Here is a 23724-nt window from a genome sequence, read left to right on the forward strand (position 1 = left end):
CAAGTGAGTGCGTTTTGAGGTTTAGACTTCTATCTTTGAGTAGCATTACCTTCAGTTTTTGCTTGCCTGTTTATAAATAAAATGTCCAGTACAGATCTCCAATTTCTTTCTTTCTTTGGCACCAGAAAGATTCTTGAATAAAAACATTTCCTGTTTGATCTGGAGGAACAAGTTCTATAAGCTCTGGAGACAGCATTTGATCCAGTATAGGAGGAAACAGTGTACTTTGATTAGCTGGATGTAGAGGGATTCCCTGGAAAGGGGGAAGTGAATCCTACTGACAATTTTAGCCTTTTAAGGTGATTCTCAGAACTCATGCATTGGTTATCTAGTGCCACAGAGTAAAGTGAAGATTGAGGCTTTGGGAAAGCTTTACTGGACTGCTGGGTGGGGGCATGTGGCATGTAGTCAATATAGTGGCATATAATCAATCTGTTTTTGAGACTGTCATTGGTTATGAGTGGACCCTCCTTTCTTTTTTCACCTCCCTGCTGTTGTTTTATGAAAGTTTATTTGTTTGTAATTGACTGATATTGCTTATTTTGTTTCCTATAAGAGGAACCTGAAGTGGAAGGAAACATTCTATTACACTTTGGCATGGAGGGTTGAAAACATTTGGTAAACCCCTTAGTTAACTTTCCACTTTCATCAAATCTTTTGAGGACCTCAGGAGAAGAAAGGCCAACTAATATCATTATCCACAGCAGCATTTAGTAGCTCAGCTTTTCACATCCTCTGGTAAATTCTGGGAATGCAGCCAGACAAATCTTCTCATCACTGACCTAGAGGCAGCTGGCCAAGAAGCAGTATCTGCAATGTCATGAGCACATTTCAGAGAATACTTAGTTACATGAGCTGTAGAAGAAAGTAAAGAATTTAAATGTGTCTTGTTTAATAAGGCAAATCAGCAATTAACTTTCTCATGTAATCAAAGGATGCCAGCAGAAACATAATCATATGAGCCTGATAATTCACTATTCTTTTTCTCAAATTTTGTTATTTTTCAAATACATTTGAATTAATTCCATACTATTTATACATAACATCTTAAATAACTATGTACACTATTTACATTAGCCTGACACTATAACAGATATTAATTTATACAGTTACTTTATAAGTATGTCTAGTCCATTATCAGACTGTCTGATTAATTATTGTATAGTGTCAATCAACGATAAGACTTTTCCCCAAGGGTTGCTGATAAATGTCTTTGGATAAATTCTTAGCTCTTTAATTTTAATTTCCAATAATGTTGTGGTCTTCAGTAGGCTGTAGAAGTCTTCCAAAGTTGGCATTGTGTTTGTATTCCATTTTCGTGTTATACACTTCCTTGAAATTGTAAGTATAGTCCATACTAGATACATGTTTGACCTATTCAAATGAGGACCTTCGTTCACAATTAATAATACAAGTGTTTTAGTTAAATAAAATGATTCATTAAATAAAGATTGTAGAAAGTTATTAATACCATTCTAAAATGGCTTAATTTTAACACAGTCAAAGAAAATGTGGGTCCAATCTACACTGTGTACTTGCTCACATCTCCAACATATTTCCTTTATGGAAGAACTAATTTTACTGATTCTGTCTGGGGTTAAGAATGCTCTGTGCAAGCATTTCCAATTAAAAACTTTACAGTATTGTGTAAAGGATGTATATTTTATCGGTAATAAGATATTTGTTTTAATATCTTCAGTTAACTGTATTGAGGTCCTTTTGTTATATACTTTCAATATGAGGTTTTAGGTGTTATTTTATAGTTTATATATTTTTTGTAAAATTTTGAAATACGGTTTTCCATGTCTAAGTCATTATATATGATTTCATGTATGTATTTCATAAATTTAGGTATTTCTTTAAATGAAGAATTGTTAATTATTCTACTTAAATCTTGTGAATATGACAGAATACTCTGTAAAGTTAGCCAGTCCTGTTGTGGAATTTTGTATGTTGTTTTTATTACTTGCATATCTAAAACTTTTAGTTCTTTGATACATTGGAGCCAACAAACAAATCCTTTCTGTTCCCAGGAATTAATAATTTCTCTTTACATTTTATGTGTAAAATTCTTTGTGACTATAAATGGTGCTAAAAGATCAAACCAGAGTTTTAAATCTATATTTGCATTAATAATTTTCCTAAATGAGTCAATGTAATAATTAATCATATGAGTTTTAGTGGGTTTAGTTATGTTATATTGTATACTAATACATAATATGTGCCATGGCAAATTGTTTTTATCTATTTGAAATTTTTTTTGTAAATCAAATTCATTTATTGATATTACCGTGAGTAATTTTTTTCCAATTTGTAGAGTAATTTGGACTTATCCAGTCTGAGATTGTTGTAGACATTGATGCTTTTATATATGTTTCTATACTAGGAAAGTTTAATCCTCCCTGTTTCCATGGTCTGATATGATGTAGTAAAGCTATTCTGTTTCTTTTGGGAAACCATAAAAAATTTTATTAGGCATAAATTATTTTTTTTTAAGTATATTCCTTTCTGGTAACAGTTGTAGTGCCTAGGCTATATATAGGATCTTGGGCAGTAAAACCATTTTTATTAACTGTAGTCTGTCTTCAAATGTTGATATTATTTTGTTCCATTTTTCCACAGAGATTTTAATTGTATTGATGATATTCTTGTAGTTTTTTAAGACTAATTAATTATTATCCTTGCATAACTCAATTCCTAGATATTTTAAGGTATATTCTTGTTTCCATATGATGTGATCCCCCTTAGTGTGCGGTTATTTTTTTTTATTTAAAAATAAATATTTTGATTTTGATTTATTGAAATGGAGTCCTGAAGTCATGTGAAATTTGTCAATTAATATCTCTAATTTTTCTAAAGTCTCTTTTGTATTATATAATGTTAGTAATATGTCATAAGCAAATAGCATTACTTTAGAATTGTATCGTTCATAAACATCTATTCCTTTAATTTTTATATTGCTACAAATTGAATCTGCCAATATTTCAATAGCCAGAGCAAATAGAATTGGTGACATGGGACATCCTTGTTTAGTGCCCTTTGTTATATGTATAAATTCAGAGGTAAAAGGACCTAACTTGACATACGCTAAATTATTTGTATATATATATTCTTTAGGAGATGAACAAAGGATGCAGGAAATTCAGATAGCATTAGGAATTTGAATAATTAGTCCCAGTTTAGGGAATCAAAGGCTTTCTCTATATCTAAGCCAGTTATGAGTGTTTCTTTATTTTCTTTATTAACATAATCTGTAAGAGAAATTATCCTTTTAATATTGTCATGTGTGTGTCTATGATATATAAATCCAGTATGATCATTATTTATTGTTTTGGATAGTGGTATTTTCATTCTGTTAGTTAATATTGTCATAAATATCTGATAGTCATTATTTAATAATGATATAGGTCTATACGAGGTACAGAGGTTTAGGGATTTGTTTTCCTTTATGATTAATGTGATTTATGAATATCTCCAAGAGGGTGGTATTAAAGCTTGTGACTGAATTTCTAATATCGTTTTATGGAATAGGGATAGTATCTTCGAAGGAAAAAGTTTATATATTTCCATAATTATGCCATCTATACCTGGATCTTTATTTTTTTACCCTCTTATTGTATCTGTAATTTCTTTGTATGATATGGGTGCTTGCAGATCTAGCTTTAATTTTTCTGTTTTTTTTTTATATTACAACATTTTTCATCTAGATTTAATTGAACGATATGTATATTTTCTTTTTGGACATGTTCCATATAGTGATTTCTATAGGCATCAAGAATGTCACCTGTATCCGAGACATTTTTTTCCTTTCTTTTCATGGAAGATGCTTTTAATGTTATTAGCTTTTGATTTTATTTTGATTCTTGTGGATAAATTATGTAGATATTTGGGAGAAGTAGCCAAGGTATTAATTTTTAGTTTTTCTAAAGCTAAACTAGTTTTATGTGTTAGAAATTCATTGTATTTATTGTTTAATACTTTTCTTTTTCATCTTCAAATGATTTTGATTTTTTTCAGCTTTTACTGACAAAAGTTTAGATTGTAGATCTAATAATTCAGAATCTCATTCTCTGATTTTTTTTTTTTTTTTTTTGGGCGGCCACAGTGGTGCAGCGGTTAGCGTTGCCGCCTCACAGCAAGAGGTTCTCCGGTTTGATTCCTGGCTGGGGTGCCTTCTGTGTGGAGTCTGCATGTCTTCTCTGTGGTCGAATGGGTTTCCTCCGGGTGCTCCAGTTTCCTCCCACATCCCAAAGACATGCTGTAGGTGGATTGGACACTCTAAATTGGCCCTAGGTGTGAGTGTGTGCATGTGTGTGCCTTCTGTGGAAGGTTGGGCACCAGGCTGGCAACTCGACACCGTAAAACAACACTGCCACTCATGAGTGGAAAGGTGATCCACTGTGGTGACCCCTAAGTGGGAAAAATCTGAAAGAAGAAGAAGAAGATTCTCTGATTTTTTTTTTTTTTTTATACCAAGTTAGGGTTTTACCATATATGTAAGCTTTTAATGAGTCCCATATCATTATTTTATTTATCTCTGTGGTGTAATTAATATCTAAGAAGAACTGTCATTCAGATAACCTGGGTTTGAACTCTTTAATTTTAGTTATGTATGCTGGAATTCTGGAGTTAAAAATTAATGGTTTGTACCCATTTTGAATTTTTAGTATCAATAAATTATGGTCTGAAAAGGGGCGGGGACTGATAGACAAATTAATGATTTTAGAGTGTACGTCATGGGCAGCAAATATTTTATCTATTCTAGTTTGGATACCAAATCTGTGATCTTGATGGTAAAACAACAAAGATTTGTTTTCTTTAAATTTGAAAGTATCTACAAGATGAAATGATTCTACCCACTTGTTTAAAGCTTTTGATACAGCAGATGTATGCAGCGGTCTTTTATTTGTATTTTCAGAAATATCAAATACACAGTTAAAATCTCCTTCTAATATTAAGTTGCCGTTATAATTATTGGAAATGAAATCCAAGTGTTTTTTAACAGTTCCTGTTCCAATGCCTGGGAACCAGTATAGATTGCTAGGGTCCATATTCTGTTATTATATTTAACTATTGCTAATGTCATAAGCCCTTCTTTATCTTCATACTTATAAATGATATCTGGGTTAATCTCATTTGTTTTCCATAAAATTGCTACCCCTTTTGTCTTTGTCTTATAAGTGGATTGTGCCAGTATCATATATTCCTTAGGAGTCCATTTGTAATTGTCATTTGTTTTGAAATTAGTTTCTTGAAAGAAGACAATTTGTGCTTTGTTCAGTTTTAAATATTTCAGTACATTTGATCTCTTGCTAGGATTGTTTAAGCCATTTCTATTTAAAGATAATAAAGTTAAATCCATCTTAAGTTATTTAGACTATGTATTTTTTGTTTTATTGTGACTATTAAACATTTTCCTCTAATAACTATAAAGTATATGTTTGAACTTTTAAAGGAAATCATCAGTTTTGTTTACCAATAAAGTAATGTTTTGGTCAGGCAAACTAAAAATATTTTTGTGAAATAACAAATTTAAATTAATAAATGTTAACAAAACTAAGATCCGCACTAGCCATGGAATGAAAATAATTCCTAATCTGATGGATAAACCTAAGTCCATCAGATTATCACTCATACCTTGACAAGCTAGAACATCTGAGCTCCATAAATTGAACTATCATATGGAGAATATTTGTAATAATAATAAGCAATATTTATATTACTTTGAACAGATACAGTACTATTGTAGATTAAAAAATAGTGTAAAAAACACACTAAACTTCTTGAAAATAAAAACTGCCAAGAAAGCCACGGCTAGACCACAAACTATATGTTGCTTTTAATCCAATGCACACTTTCATTTGGCTCTCTGGTCGAACTTCTTCAGACAATAAAAAATATAACTAAAACCATTACATTTAAAAACATACCAAATAAGGTCACATGTTTCAAAAACACCTATAACAGTGTACAAAGTTCACAGTAATCAAACCAATTCCACCCCATACAAATGTTTGCTACAAAGCTAACAGCAAAAAGTGGGGGGATAAGGGAAAACTCCCTTCCATTGTTTTTACAATGGTCTTATAAAAGAAGACATTTAAAAACCTTGACTAACTACATCACCAGTATATCAGGCTCAAGTAGGATAAATGGAATCACGGTGCCTTATAACATTTCCCATAAGCAATTCCCATAAGTAAACAGTTGCTCAAGTAGGATGAATGGAATCGCAGTGCCTTATATCACTTCACATAAGCAATTTCCATACACAAACAGTTGCAGTACTACTATATAGTGGGTATTTCACTTTGTTTCATTACATTACATTTTCAACTTAGTCCCTTCGTGGAATTAATCTAAACCAAATAAAATAGATAAATTGTCATTACCTTTCTTAATCTTCCTTTTCCAAAGGGATTGTATAGGGCCACAAGTCCCAAAAGGTAAATGACAGTCCATCCAACCCTCCAGTAAATAACAAACCAGCAAGCTAGTTGTCGCAAAGCTCCACTCCCTAAAGCCCACTCATGACTAAATCGGATGGGCTGCATTGGCAGCTGCTTGCTGATCACTAGAATTTAACCTAATTCTACTTTCCATGCTGAAATAAACTTGACATACATATGAAGGTGGAATAAAATACCATAAACCTCTTGGTGCACAAATAGCAGCAGATAGTACTGCTGAGACTAGAAAGTACCACTAAAAATAAGTAATACAGCCAAATATCAAAGATAGGCAGGATGAGGCTGTACGGAGACATAAACTGGGGTAAGAAAGTCAATGGGAGATAGATGTGTAACTAGAGTCACTATACAAGCTTATACTATAAAGTTACAAACCTAATGAAATATTGATATAATACCAATTCCCTCGGTCAGTTTTTGAATAACTTACATACTAGTTATTAACCCCTAATATGACCGATTGCTGGCTCAATAAGGGGCCACACACAAACATAGACACCTTCAAATACGATGTACTAAAACTCTATGACTCAAGAGATATAGTGTGTAGCACATCACATAACATAATTATATTACACATTATGATCATGAACTGATAGAACTCATGGTTAAATATTGTGGGAAAACCACCCCAAGTGTTCTACATATATTATATATTATCTTCCCAAACTGCTTTGGCAAATCAAGCTTGATGCTTACAAATACCCAGGGCTGAATGATGCTTGTTTGATTAAGTGCATCTTAAAGTTGAAAAGCTTGGGAAGATAATATATAATATATAGAGAACACTATGTACAGCCCCATCCTGCCTATCTTTGATATTTAGCTGTATTACCTATTTTTAGCTGTACTATCTAGTCTCAGCAGTACTATCTGCTGCTATTTGTGCACCAAGAGGTTTATGGTATTTCCTTCCACCTTCATATGTATGTCAAGTTTATTTCAGCACAGAAAGTAGAATTAGGATTAATTCTAGTGATCAGCAAGCAGCCGCCAATGCAGCCCATCCGATTTAGACACGAGTGGGCATTAGGGGGAAGAGCTTTGCGACATCTAGCTTGCTGGTGCGTTATTTACTGGAGGGTTGGATGGGCTGTCATTTACCTTTTGGGACTTGTGGTCTTATGCAATCCCTTTGGAAAATGAAGATTAAGTAATGTAATGACAATTTATCTATTTTATTCGATTTAGATTAATTCCACGAAGGGACTAAGTTGAAAATGTAACGTAATGAAACAAAATGAAATACCTACTATATAGTACTACTGCAACTGTTAGCATATGGGAGTTGCTTATGTGAAATGTTATAAGACACTGTGATTCCATTCATCCTGTTTGAGCCTGATAGACTGGTGATGTATTTAGTCAAGGTTTTTAAATGTCTTCTTTTATGTAAAAACAACGGAAGGGAGTTTTCCCTTATCCACCCACTTTTTGCTGTTAGCTTTGTAGCGAATGCTTGTATGGGGTGGAATTGGGTTGATTACTGTGAGCTTTGTACACTGTTATAGGTGTTTTTGAAACATGTGACCTTATTTGGTATGTTTTTAAATGTCATGGTTTTAGTTACATTTTTTATTGTCTGAAGAAGTTCGACCAGAGAGCCAAATGAAAGTGTGCATTGGATTAAAGGCAACTAATGTATAGTTTGTGGTCTAGCCGTGGCTTTCTTGACTATTGTAGATTAGACAGAATTCTGATACAATATAAATGTCTACTTATAGTATAAGCAATTAATATATACATGAAAGATAGATGACAAGCAATTCAATCATAGTAAAGTAGGATGTCTCGTATATAAAACGTCAGTAAAAGATTATAGCACACAGTTATTTAACATATTGGTGAAGTCTTTCAAAATGCATTACTTAATATAAATAGATGGTAATAATATTTATACCTAATGTTTATAATACAATGTAGGGGGGGCCATGGTGGTGCAGAGGTTAGCATTGCCGCCTCACAGCAAGAGGTTCTATGGTTTGATCCTCAGCTGGGGTGCCTTCTGTGTGGAGTATGCATGTCCTCCCTGTGTTCGCGTGGGTTTCCTATGGGTGCTCTGGTTTCATTCCAAAGACATGCTGTAGGTGGATTGGACACTCTAAATTGGTCCTAGGTGTGAGTGTGTGCATGTATGTGCCTTCTGTGGAAGGTTGGGCACCGGGTTGGCAACTTGACACCGTAAAACTCCACTGCCAATCATGAGCAGATAGGTGATCTGCTGTGGCGACCCATAACCAGGAAAAGCCGAAAGTAGAAGAAGAAGTTTATAATACAGTGTATTTTACTGGATATCTCAAAAGTTATATTTCATTGTTTGCCAGCATTTAGGTAATCACATTGTTTTATGTGAACATTGTTGAAAGTTAGTGCATTTTAATTATCAGTGCATCCCTCTGCCCCCCATTTCCTACACATAAGGATTTTCATATCTGTCATTTCTTATTATAAAATGAGTGAAATTATAGGTTAAAAACAACAAATTCACTTATTGTGATTAATGATTACAAATTCCCTTTCCATATGCATAAATTGCCATTTTATGGCATATACTGAAAGTTTTTAGATTTAAATGGCAACATTCTATTTTGTATAATCAGCAAAGATTAAACTGAGTGATTATTGTCAATTTAATACTATTTGTTCAGAATGTGATTGTTACATTCTGTGACATTCCTAGTTCAGGCTTCCATTGTTTCCCTTGAACAACTTTGTCAGTTTGATGTCATGTATAAAACATTAGTTACCTTGGTAATGGCTTAATTATTATGTATGGTCATGATGGGTTACAAAACCACAATTCAAGTTAAAGCAATTACATGACTTATGTACATTTACTTATATGAGAAAATCATCATGCTTCCCCTTGATGTTTAATATAGTCTAAGTCATTTATGATAAGTTAAAACAGTAGTGTTATCATACACAAGCCCATCCTATTACACTGTCTATTGTCAGTTTAATACTATTTGTTCAGAATATGATTGTTACATTCTGTGGCATTTCAAGTTCAGGCTTCTATTGTTTCTCTTGAACAGCTTTGTCAGTTTGATGTCATGTATAAAACATTAATTACCTTGGTAACTGTTTAAATATTATATATGGTCAAGATGGGTTACAAAAACTAGAATTCAAGTTGAAGCAATTCCATGACTTGTTATGCATATTTACTTATATAAGAAAATCATCATGCTTCCCCTTGATGTTCAATGTAGTGTATGTCATTTATGACAAGTCAAGACAGTAGTATTATACACAAGACCATGTTATTAAATTCTGTCTTTAATATCTAAATTCATCAGTCTTATAAGATGATTATATATTTTATGTCTAGATTTACTAAAATCATACATTACATAACAATTGTGTGTGTGTGTGTGTGTGTGTGTGTGTGTGTGTGTGTGTGTGTGTGTGTGTGTGTGTGTGTGTGTTTGGCTGTTGCTTAGTTATTTGAGAGGGTCCACTTTAGATCGCCGAAAACTTGAAATCTCGAGTGCTCACATGAGCAAAAATGCAGGTATTCAATATCCATTTTTTTGGATCGCAGTACAGTGGAGATTGGGATATTTGCCCTTTCCTCACTGTAGTGCGATCTCAGAGTTGGAATATACATTTAGCGGGGGGTATGGGGGGGCATAACCCCCCACAATAGCAATTTTGAATACCTGCATATTCTCTCATGTGAGCTCTCGAGATTTTAAGTTTTCGATGATATAAAGTAGACCCAGTTGAGAGACCACAAGCTGTAATGCTTATTCTTATTATTAGCTCCTACCAAGCATGTTTATATAGTCCATAGACTTTAAATTATGAGACCGTTCTAGTTTCTTATTTGTTATAAGTATATTTCCATCCTTACATACACACATATCAGTACTTCAAGCATGGGTAATAATGCCCATCCAGTTTTGCCAGAATACCATTCACTAGTTAATGTGGTGTGTTTCCAGGCTGTTCTTAAAATATCCAAACCAATATTTGTCCTGTTCTATTTTACCAGCCTGTTACATGCAGTGGCCACTCTGCCAGTGAACCACTCAACACACCTTCCATTCCCAGAGATATTTCCATGAAGGAAATCTGATGACTCTCGAGCATTTCCTGGCAACCCCAAACACCCCTAGAGTCAGCTATCACCATATGCCCAACACTTCCAAGCAAGTTCACCTCCCAGACCACTGCAAAGGGTACTGCACAAGACCAAGTGCTTTTAGTCTTTCACAATAAATCAGACTTCCACTCTTATGCAAGTCCTTAATGTGTTTGGACCAAAATACATTTTAAATTTAAAATTGCGCTTATTGTTTTTTTATCAAGAATCAACTTAATGAGCTAAATGAAGTGTTGGGAGACCATCAATTTGTGCACATATGGTTCAAAATAGCCCTTTTGTTTTATATATATAAATATATATATATATATATATATATATATATATATATATATATATATATATATATATATATATATATATATATATATATATATTTTTTTTAAACTAAAAACTTTATTGCCGAGAATCATTTCAGAGGTTCGTCAGAGTCGTTTAGCATTATCATCACTCTGTCTCCGTTACCATAGCAACTTTGGAGAGTCTGTTTCTGGTAGTGTGTCTGTGTACTGCATACCAGAGGCTCACGATGCACCTGATGCAAAGCTTCTCTTCACTGCAACATCAAGCCTAAATTCCCTCCCTTTCAGCGAGGCAGCAGCCAGGAAAAGAACGGAGAGCAAACAGATAAAAAAAAAAAAAAAAAAACACCTCCCAACAAGCCGCCACAAGAGAAATTGCATTCTTCTAGCCTTCGCACCTCTCACTCAGCAGATATATAAACAAACTATTCTCTTCCAAAATATCCCAAATCACAGTTTTATCCACCCCCTTCCCCTGGATCCAGGCTAAAACACCAAATGTCTCTTCCTAATACACAAGCATCAGTAAACCTCAATCACAAGCCATAACACACAGCTTCCCAGAGACGAAAACAGCAACATACAACAGCTGCCAGACACAGCTGCATCCACACACACCATGTCAGGCTTAATCAAGCAGCACTCGAAGCTATGATACCTGCCATAATTGATATTAACTATGTTTACACAGAATAATAATGACATTTGTGCTAGCTGCCAGATACGGCTGCATCCATGCACACCATATCAGGATTGATTAAACAGCACTCAAAGCTATGATACCTGCCATAATTGATATTAACTATATTTAGACTGAATAATGATGACATTTGTACTAAGAGCTTGCTACTATTATTTAACCAGGATATACATGACATTTTTAAATCATACTTTAACTGAAGAAGGCATTAGTCTCCATGACAGCATTTTTTTTTTCAAAACACTCTGCTGTTACTACTATTATATATGATGCTAATTTGTTACGTTTGAGTCTGATCTCTGATAAATGGTACCTTGTTGAATTAGTTAATTACTTAAATTATTATAAGTAAAAATCAATGAAAAATGAACAAGATAATTATTCACTGAGTTCAAGTAGGGGAATAGAAACTTTTATATTTGTATTATATGTTGCTTTGTTTGGCTTATATATAATGTAAATAGTAATCCATCCTGACCTACCTTTGTTTGTGAAGAATTATTGGACTCTTTGAACATTCTGAATAAATCATTATTGTTTTTCAGTTGTTTAAGAAACCCTCCTTTTTTAAATAAAATCAGATGACAAGTGATGTACCATATCAGTTGATACTTTGAGAGATGTAGTTGTAAGAGTTATTTTTTTGGGACAGCTATCTCGGAATCATTTTTTTGCTTCTTTCTAGCATCAGTCCAAGGATTTGTATCTTTTATTCTTTTAAGAGTAGGGGCCGTCCATTCCATTTCTTCTGGGACAGACACTATGTTGTTGTTTTTGATGAATATAGTAGCTTCTTCCAAGTCATTATAGGTTCTCATCTCATTGGCAAAAAGTATTTTTATCTTGGCTGTAAAGGCCAGTGTGCTTTAATGTTGTTTTGTTTCAACAGTTTTATTATTGGCCAGACTTTTTTCTTTTGTTTTTGTACTCTGGAAGAATAATCATTGTCAAACCTTATCAAGCTGTGATTGTATTTTAAGGGTGATTTTCTCCAAGCAGATTTTAATATTAGTTCCTTGTCCAGAAATGAAAGAAATTTTATAACTATGGATCTAGGTGGAGTATTTGTTGAGTGAGAAGCAAGTTTCCTCAGTGCTCTATGCGCCCTTTCAATTCCAAATGAAAGTCCCTCTTTCAAGTCTAAAAAGTCAGGAATCCAGGTTGTTAAGAATGAAATAATGTCTTCACCTTCAGTGTTTTCAGGCAGACCAAAGATCCTTATGTTTCTCCTTTCCCTGTTTTCTAAGTCATCTATTTTGTTAAGCAGCCATGTATTCTGTTAATGCAGAAAATCTTTTTGGAATTCTTCCTCTTTGAGTCTCCCTTCAATGTCATTCAGAGAAGTCACTATATTTGTTATTTTTGTATGGTGTTGCTATAATAGTTCCATAAGAGTATCAGTCTTTTTTGAGCATTTAATTTAAGGTTTTATAAGTTATTTTTAAATCTTCAAAGATAGTTAATGTAAGGTAGATGTTATCAATTGCAGTTCTTTTTTCAAAGCAGCATCTGGATGAGAATTCCTTGAGTTGTTCAGTAGATCCATATCTCCCTCGTCAACTCTGGTATCATCAACTACTGACCGACTACCACTCCATCAATGCCTACAAAGACTATTCTGTCTTCCAGGTGCATGGATTAAAACAACGATGCATCTTCTTGCAGCAAGAGCCCCAATGGAGAGACTTTATCTATAGAAGCTCCCTTAATAAACTAACACTCAAGGGTGCCATCAGGTTTGAGGACTACCAGTCTTCCCTTTGCTCTAGAAGATGTCAGGAGATCGAAACGGCGGGCCACATCTTCATCACATGCACTAGGGTAAAACTGTTCTGGACTCTGTTTCACACCATGTTCTGCATCCCACACCTTCTACCGTTGACTCTTTCAAAATGTTTGAAAGCGGACTATGGACAACTTTGGTCCCCTGATGTCAGAAGGACAGATTTTGCCCTGTGCTCTGTCTTGCACTATTTATGGTTGATACGGTGCAAGGAAGTACACTCAACTTTTCACAGCACTCCCCAAATTATATGCACTGCAGTCAAGACATGGCTACTAAAACACGGTTATGAGGACTGTTTGTTGTAATTATTTCCTACTTTTCAAAGTTAGCTGTAGTTTGAATTGTAATATTTGTCTTTATATTTATCCTTTAATAAACATTGTGTAAACTCAATATATCTCCAAGTGAGCTGACAGGAAATTTTTTGTATACCTCCATCAAAATTGATATTTATGTAGTTTAATAGTTTATCTATAGATTTCTGATATTTTAAACTTGAAAATAATAAAAAATTCCTATATTATACTAGTTTATGGAGCTCTCAAAATTCACTGCTCTCAGTTGGCCATCTAGGCTCCACCGAGAATTCAAACCAACGGTAAAATAAAAAACAAAAGAAATACCAAACGAGGTCCTTGCCAGCACAGTGAAACTCCACAAAACAGTCCTTAACGCACTTTTATTCTCGTAAAAAACAAGCGTTTTCACTACAGGAAACTGTAGCTTCTTCAGAGGAAGCATAAACAACAGTAAAACGCACTCCGTATTTAACATAAAGAATACAGGAAGTGACATACTACAACCTTCTCAACTTGAAACAAAAGTTTCAACTTAAAACATATACAAGTTTTTTTCTAATGTATGTATTTTATACAACATAAATAGATAAATCAAGACAGGAATATAGTCCACATGTTTAACCTTTTGTACTTTTAGTACATAAAAAGTCGCATCTGATAAGATGCCATGTAAAAATAAAAGATTCATTTAAAAACATGACATATTAATGAACATGACATTTTAATGAACATGACATTTTAATGAAAGCAGGACCAGCTAAAAAATTGGATGTCTAAAATGTGATATACTGGTTACTAGTTATTTAATATTTATTATTTGAAACAACCAAGTGTATAAGATATAAATTTTTGTCAGCCCTCCACTGACACATATTTAATTGTTAAAGACACGAAATTAATCCCCATTTGTCAACAAATACTAAAGGAAAGAGAAGTATTTCCATATAAAGTTACAGTACCCCGGAGGATAAGTTTCACCCAGAAGGTATAATTATCTCCGTTAGTGCTGTAACCTTTTTTATACCATACTCTGATTAACTCACTAATGAGAAAAAAATTATTTGTAAGAGAAAAACATAATCATTCATTATAAAGATTATCTAAGATAACTTCTAAGTTTTAATACTGGGGCTATATTACAGTTGCTATTAAGGCCAGGGTATCTAAACGCATCCAGGCGCAACTGCCATTCCAGTTCTCTATTCTCGAGTATTAATGAAAAAGGGCCACCTCTCGTCTTCAAAGGGACTTGATCGATGGCCATGAACTGGAAGCTGTGGCCTGGATTTAAACCTATATGTTTTGCTAGTGCATTGTCGTTTTTATCATTCTTAATTGCGTACATGTGTTCATACATATGGTCCCGGACCCTACGGTCCGTTTTTCCAATGTAGAACGCTTGACAACACACACACGTAGCTATGTAAATAATAGATTTACTTTCACAATTTAATCTAAACCTAATGTTATATTTAAATATGACATTAGGTTTAGATTAAATTGTGAAAGTAAATCTATTATTTACATAGCTACGTGTGTGTCAAGCCGCTCTACATTGGAAAAACGGACCGTAGGGTCCGGGACCGTATGTATGAACACATGTACACAATTAAGAATGATAAAAACGACAATGCACTAGCAAAACATATAGGTTTAAATCCAGGCCACAGCTTCCAGTTCATGGCCATCGATCAAGTCCCTTTGAAGACTAGAGGTGGCCCTTTTTCATTAATACTAGAATAGAGAACTGGAATGGCAGTGCGCCTGGATGCGTTTAGATACCCTGGCCTTAATAGCAACTGTAATATAGCCCCAGTATTAAAACTTAGAAGTTATCTTAGATAATCTTTATAATGAATGATTATGTTTTTCTCTTACAAATAATTTTTTTCTCATTAGTGAGTTAATCAGAGTATGGTATAAAAAAGGTTACAGCACTAACGGAGATGATAATTATACCTTCTGGGTGAAACTTATCCTCCGGGGTACTGTAACTTTATATGGAAATACTTCTCTTTCCTTTAGTATTTGTTGACAAATGGGGATTAATTTCGTGTCTTTAACAATTAAATATGTGTCAGTGGAGGGCTGACAAAAATTTATATCTTATACACTTGGTTGTTTCAAATAATAAATATTAAATAACTAGTAACCAGTATATCACATTTTAGACATCCAATTTTTTAGCTGGTCCTGCTTTCATTAAAATGTCATGTTCATTAAAATGTCATGTTCATTAATATGTCATGTTTTTAAATGAATCTTTTATTTTTACATGGCATCTTATCAGATGCGACTTTTTATGTACTAAAAGTACAAAAGGTTTTTAAACATGTGGACTATATTCCTGTCTTGATTTATCTATTTATGTTGTATAAAATACATACATTAGAAAAAAACTTGTATATGTTTTAAGTTGAAACTTTAGTTTCAAGTTGAGAAGGTTGTAGTATGTCACTTCCTGTATTCTTTATGTTAAATACGGAGTGCGTTTTACTGTTTATGCTTCCTCTGAAGAAGCTACAGTTTCCTGTAGCGAAAACGCTTGTTTTTTACGAGAATAAAAGTGCGTTAAGGACTGTTTTGTGGAGTTTCACTGTGCTGGCAAGGACCTCGTTTGGTATTTCCACCGAGAATTTGCTATTCTAAAAGTGTATGGGGAAGAAGTATAAACTTTCTTACCAAACTTATCAAAAGCTCTCCCATCTTTATCAGATGGAGAAAGGTTCGTTGTCTAAATAAGTGTTTGGACAAAGATGGTATGAAAAGAGAAACCACTGCAGGGTCTGCAGTAGAATTTGATAATAGGAATTGTAAGAATGGGAAGCCTTATAACATTTGTCTGACTTCCTGGGCACAGGTGGCTGACTGTCAGGTAAACTGCTGGCTGCAAAGGCAGAATGGGTGATATAGCTGATGGCTGAGAGAAATATACCTGCTGAATATCAGCAGCAGTTTATTATATTTCTTTTTTTCCCTGACTAAAATAACTTCTTCATCCTGATAATAGTGCTAGAAAAAGACAATTCTTCACATGAGTAATCTGAAGAAAAACCTTCCTCAGACTCAGATTTCATTTTTAGTGGAGAAGGACCATGAGAAGAATAGTCTAAATCTAATTCTGTATTTCAGACTATGAATCAAACTCAGAGAAACAAGAATATATTTTCCTTCCTGATGAACAGAAGGCCCAGACTGTAATGTGTGTAAGACTTTGAGTAAGCTTTGGGCAAAACCCAGACGATACTCTCTGTCTGTGTTAGCCGAAGAGATGCAGAAGAGGGAAATATCAATGTTTTTGCTTCCTTTTCTTGGAGTCCTAACTGAAAATTAGCTGCCTGAAGTACAGTCCTTTCCCTGGGAATTGAGTCCCACAGAGTGGCATTTCTTTGGAAGAACCTCTGCTCCCTTCACCAATACTGGCAAGAGTGGTTGTCCTTTTCAAAAGAGGAGACCGAGGAGGATGTGCTTGTCTGTTGGCCCTTAGCATCTTCTTGAGAAGCAACACTACAGGGACCAATAGAAACTGATAAGCATTCCGAGGACTTCAGTATGGCCACAGAGGAATCACTCATTGATGGCCAAAGCAAAGAGGAAGCTGGAGTCAAGACCAAAGCTCCCATACAACTTTTATTTTCTTGCAGAATGGAGAAGGAATGTCCAAGGAACCAGGACTCACGTGCATCAATCTACTGAAAAATGATGGTGACAGGTAAGGGTTAAAAGCCTTAGAATTGTGGACTTCCCTCAGACTAAAGGTAAGTTAAAGGTGAGTAACACAGGAACTTTTTAACCCCATTATGTCCTAAATCATGGATACAGTTTCCTGACAGAATTTTTTTTTGTCACAGTAAAGAAATATAAATTTTCCACAGAAAATAGAAGGTAGTTCTGAATAAGGTATGCATCTACGCAGCTTTATGAAGTGCTAGCTAACTGATGATATTCAGAAGCAGCAGCAGGGGGTGCTCTTCAGTGCAAGAAAGTTCTAAATTTCTGGTGCCCTAACCACTCTTTTTACATCACTAATCTCAAGCTCTGCAGTGGTTAGGTCATGTAGAAGGTCCCCTAAATCTTTGGAAGCTGGTCAGTCATCCAGTTCTTGGCAGGATATGTCCCGTATAGCTTAGGCTACTGCAACAGTGATTTAATGACGGACATTAGAACACTTCAGAGACTCAGTGGAATCAAAGCAAAAATAAGTAAAATTATATAATCCCATATTGTATTAATCTTTATCCACTACAGCTGACCTTGGCTTGTGTGTATATAATTTGCATTAAAATTTCAGTACAAAACGAGAAAGGTTTTCACTTTAAAACAAACAGATGCAGTATTAGACACTGTAGGTTATCCATCTCATTGTGTGCTTTGTAACTGCCTGACTTATTAACTGCAGACAACAGTGCCCAGCCTTTTGCTGCTTGCCAAATGTAAAAATACCAAAACAGTTCTGCTGGAATGTGGAGTATTTTTTTCTTGTAAAATACAAATGCTTTAATTAGAAGAATCCAAGCACTATGCTTCAGGATAGGTTTCTATGAATTTTTCAAAGAAAGGAGAAAGAAAAATAATTGATTTTTAGTACAAGATCTGAGTATCTGCCTTTTCTCTGGGTAATAGCTTTATTAGTGATGATTACAAAAGGTTGAAGGGGATGTGGGGAATAACATCCCTCATTGGAGATTTAGTGGTTTGCATTCTGTAGGAAACTCTTATTTCAGACAAATGTCCATTCACAGTCTTATGACTGCAGCTTTATCTAAAGAAGGTAAATCACTATTTCTGTGAAATCCCTCAGTGTCTTCATATGACAAGTCACTAGGACATACCTGTCAACTGTCCAGATATTTGCAGAATGTCCAGATTTTTGCCTCATAGTTTAGGTCTGTTCCTCAAAAATGTTGTGGTTTTCACATACATTATTGATGACAGAAGTTGCTAAATCTTCTTCTGGCTGCTCCTGTTAGGGGTCACAACAACAGAATATATATCTGCAGAACAAGTGGCAGTAGAGTTTTATGGTGTCAAGTTGCCAGCCCAGCACCCAAACTTCCTCAGAAGGCACATACTCACACCTAGGGCCAATTTAGAATGTCAAATCCACCTGCATCATGTCTTGGGAATGTCAGTGGAAACCCACACAAACAGAGGGAAGACATACAGACTTCACACTGAAGGCAGCCCAGCTGAGAATCAAACCGGAGAACCTCTTGCTGTGAGGCAACAACACTAACCACTGCACCACTGTGCCACCATGCAGAAGTTACTACACAATGGCAGACAATTGAGATACAAACTTTATACCCTTCAGAAAATGCATGCTATAAAAGCAATACTTAAAACTTGTCCCTATTTTAGGGCCTTTGTCCCTCAATTATCTTTGTCCAGATTTCTTGTGCTAAGTGGTTGACAGGTATGCCCCAGGAACTGCTGGGTGCCTTTCTCTGTAAAGCTGGTTATGTTGAACCAAACCAGATGGGTTTACTCAAGCTGAAATCCAGCACCTGTTCATTACATATCTTATCCACTGAATAAAGGCATTGTCTGAAAGTCAATTTCAAGAGAGTAAAAGTTGAATTTGTAAGAAAAATTAAGAAAGTACAGACTGTAAAATGAAACTACTTACAAATAAGCATTCAGTCAGTTTATATTTACAGAAATGTAACAAGTTACTGTGGAAAAGTATATATTAAAACTAAAATGGGCTTTGCTGCACTTGGTTGTGTGTGAAATTGATAAGGTTTCTACTTGATGATTGTACTTCCCTTACAGAAAACTTGACAACTGTACTTGTGCACAGGGAATCAGTACCACACTGAACACTATGGTTTTGATTTGTGCACTGTCAGTGATTCAGCTTTTTGGGATTCACATTTGTCTCCACGCTTGTTCGATTGTGAAATTAGTGCACATGTAAGGAAAGATGAAGTGGAGGCAAAATACCACAAATGGAGGTGCAGCAGAGTTTGCCTTCTTGCAAGAAAAAATTTAGTCTGGCCAAAGCTTTAACTGTTTTTTTTTTCATCCAGTTTTAACTTCAACCAATTTTTTGTCAATGAGCCATTAAAAAGACCACTACTTACCTTTGGTCTTTCTTTAATGAATGCACTTTGTCATTACACACACACACACACACACACACACACACACACACACACACACATACATACGTATGCACTCACAGAAAGACCTGTAGATGCATGCATACTTTTGGGTATTCCTACTTTCTCTGTGCATGCAAGCAATGTGCAAACACTAATTCAGATGTGCCTGTCTACCTTTTCTGAAAAATAAGAGGCTACTTAGAACTGATAGGTCATGACGGTTTATTTCATAGTGGAGAAAGTTTTTTAGATTTTTGCTTTCCCAGATTTTTTCTTAAAACACCAACTTATCTTGCTTAAAAACTTAACTGCTACAGTGCATAATTAGATATATGTGTCTCTCCTTTTGCAGAACATGGTGATGGGTATCCATTTGATGGTAAAGATGGCCTGCTGGCTCATGCCTTTGCTCCTGGGCAAGGAATTGGAGGTGACACACATTTTGATGATGATGAGCTGTGGACATTGGGAGATGGACAAGGTATGGCAACTGCATTTCTGAATTTCTGAATGGTAGAAATTGTTCATGCTTGTTTAATAAATTTTCACACAGCTCTCACCTGATCTGTTTTACTGTAAGTGTACCAGTCATGCTAGAGCAACACAAATAACTCTGGCACATTTCAAAGCACTAAAAGCAAAAAATTTCCTTGTTGTTCACTAAAGCATTTTCATCATCTACTGCAATTAATGACACAGTTTGCTGTACAATAATACTACTTCTATATAGAAGAGTGTTTTATTAGATGTGGCTCATTCTTCCTTTACTGTAATTAATAAGGATTACTATGCAAAGTAATTGTGACACAAGTGCCATCGAACAATTGAACTGACGTAATAGGTGATTAAGCTGTATATTGTAGATCGGATCAGAATTTCAACTGCTTCTCAAATTCTTAGCCATAGAGCTCTTTAACTGACTCTTTTTTATTAATATGGGTGGCCATCTTGTTATGCCTTTCTAGAGCTCGCAGTTTTTTTGCTAATTATAAATAAGGGCATCTTAGTGACAGCAGCAGTGTGTATGAATAGTGATATTTCTGTAATATAGGCCAGAATCTTTGGATGCTTAAGCTATATCAATATCCACATAATTCTGATTTTCCATGTAAAAATTCAGAATGTTCAAGTGTCACATACCTTTTATGCCTAAATCTCATGATGTTCTTCATATTGATCATTGCAGTAGCCTTAGTTATATGGGTTATATCCTGTCAAGGATATAATAGCCAGACAACTTCTAAAGCTTCAGGGCACGTTCCATGCACCCAAACTGTCAAACCTTCCAATGTCTTATTTTTTACTGATGTTTTATTACTTTCCACTTTGAAAAAATCATTTTAAAACTAGAGGTGTTCTGTTTTAGTGGATTGTCTGGAGACTATAATGTATTTTTAACTGGAGAATTCATTATTTCTGCAAGTTTAAAAGTAGTGTTATCAAACTGATAACTCATTTTCTATGAAGAAATTGTGTTTAACATTGTGAATATGCCATAATGTTTGAAAGAGCTTTTTACTCTATTTTATTCAGTTAAAAAAACATATATATATATATATATATATATATATATATATATATATATATATATATATATATATATAAAACTTTTGTAGACTGGTAGTTTTACTGGCACTGATGCTTGTTTTTCCCAGGATAGTTGCATTATTTTTGGCATGACTGTGGAACAGATTGTCTGTCCCATGGTCAGTCCTTCTTCAGCCTCAAAAAAAAAAAAAAAAAAAGTTGAGCAAAGAGCCTTTGCCAAAAAAAGCAGGCTAGCAATTTGCCTCAGCCACAGGTGTGTGACTCTGCTGTAGTCATTTGTTGTACCTCAGACCACACATCTTTTAACTGGGATCCCTCTGGTGTTTTATCTATGGCCACTATGAACTGGGGGGGTTAGCCACATCCTCTGCGGATGTTGAGGTCCCCTCAGCAGGCTAGGGAGAACCACTCTTGTCAGTCTTGGGAGAGAGAACAGTGAAGATCTCCCTGTTATTCCAGAATACTGTGCCCATCTCTGGGGAAGCAGTGGCTTCCATTAGTAACTCATGATTGGCCCCAATTTTCCTGTCAAAAAGAAGCAGAAAATCGCGCATGTATCTAACCCTCCACAAATGTCTTTAGCTGGGAGTAGTTTTGTGGGACTAGCTGAGGGTTTGATTCAGGCTATTGATCCTTCTTGTAGAGTAGTTTCTGGTCAAAGATAGAGGGATGCCTCTTTTCCTGATGAAATTCAAAATCTGAACAGGATGATCCAGGGATGGATTCTTGTTTTTGTCCTCGCATTTCTATTCTCCTTTGGGTGTTTCTCTTACTCTGAGACTATTGCTAGAATGTCCCAGTGTTTTCACTGGGAGAACACAGAAGTTTCTCAATCCCTCAAAAATACTATGAGTTGTTACAGAAGGAATTTCCAGAACCTACGCCATTTCCTCCTGTCCTATCTGATTTAGAGGATGTGTGCCTTACTGCCTGCAATTTTCTGGATCAGCCAGCTGCCCCTAAAAAGCCAGATAGGATATGTAAAGTTCCTTAATCTTTTAAATTTCTATATACTATTCCCACACCTGACTCAGCAGTGTTATCCTTAGTTGACTCCTCTGCTGCTAAGGCACTTAGTTCATTCCAATTTTACCCTTTCTAATAAGGATGGAAAATTATTGATAGGTGTGGGGGAAAGTGTATACTTCTGCAACTCTGAATTTCTGAATTTTAAATTTTCAGATGCATGTGTTAAAGTTTACTCTTACATATTGTGAAAGTATGAGGAATATTTTATCTACAGTTTCTTCTTGTAAATAAAAATCTGCTTTAAATAACTTGGTTTCTTCTATTGCACACGTCACTACTCATTGTTTGCAGTATGTATGTGTATGAATCTGTCGATGCTTCTTTAAGGGCTATGGTGGCTGGAACAGTTTTAAGGGGGTTTACTTGTCTGCATTCTCAGAACTGCCCAGATGATATTGAAACTGAGATTTTAAAATTTCCCTTGGATTTAGTGTGTGGCCCTTCAGCTGCAGAGTTTGTCAAAACTGTGATGAAAAGGGCAAGCTGATCCAGGGAGTCTATAGAATTTTTCAGCCCTCCTTTTCTAAATTGTCCAAGTAATTTTCTTTCTCCTCATCCAATTTTGGCAAAAAAGAATAAACAGTCTCAACAGAATTCAGGTAAACAGATTTTTAAGAAGAAGGGACAAGGAGATTCTCAAAAGAAGTCTAAAACCTCCCAAAACCAAGAACATTCCTACAACTCTGAATGACTATTCAAGAGACCTTATGACCCCCTGCCATACTGGTCTTTTTTTCTCTTCCAGAAAATTTGAATCTCCATTTTTCTGTTTGGCAACAGATTGTTTCAGACAAATGGGTTCTAAAAATTATTCATCAGGGATACAGATGGCAGTGGGAGGATATTCCTCTTTTCCAGGGGGTCATTCCCATCCTGCAGATCAGACTGTTATGTTTCTACCTCCCAAGGAGAGATAGAACTAGCTCCTCCTTCCCTGTGGGGGGGGGGGTCTTTTTCAAGGACGTTCCTAGTCCCAAAGAAAGGGAGACCACTGCTGGCTCTTATTTAAAGATGTTTGTGATAACACCCACATTTAAAATAATGTCACTTCACAACCTGCTGCCTCTCCTTCCTCTTTCAAGTTTCCTAGTAACACTACACTTAAAAAATTGTTTATCATCACATTCCTATTCATACAGACTTCATGTGTTTCTTAAGGTTTTGCGTATCTGGATCACATTATAAATTATCTGCCTTACCCTTTGCACTATCTACTGCACTGAGTGCTCGCAAAATGTCTAGCTCCAGTTATAGCTCATTGCAGGCTATATGGTATCCACATTTCTTAGTATTTAGATGACTTGCTTATCTTTACAGAGTCTTTTTCAAAACGTCAGGAATCTCTGTCTTGGGTGAGACTTATCTTGCTCAA

General features: G+C 35.0%; 1 protein-coding gene across 1 annotated transcript in view; it reads left to right on the forward strand.

Annotated features, from left to right (window-relative positions):
• The window catches only part of LOC122809143 (72 kDa type IV collagenase-like), a 792577-nt gene that overhangs the window by 259867 nt on the left and 508986 nt on the right, over positions 1-23724 (forward strand). Inside the window, exon 5 of the mRNA XM_044080418.1 lies at positions 20128-20256. Coding sequence (XP_043936353.1) covers positions 20128-20256 — 129 coding nt within the window. The remainder of the gene's footprint in view (positions 1-20127; positions 20257-23724) is intronic.

This window comes from Protopterus annectens, chromosome 8.part0 (assembly GCF_019279795.1).
Source record: "Protopterus annectens isolate FY-2018-M chromosome 8.part0, PAN1.0, whole genome shotgun sequence".
Lineage (NCBI taxonomy): Eukaryota > Metazoa > Chordata > Ceratodontiformes > Protopteridae > Protopterus > Protopterus annectens.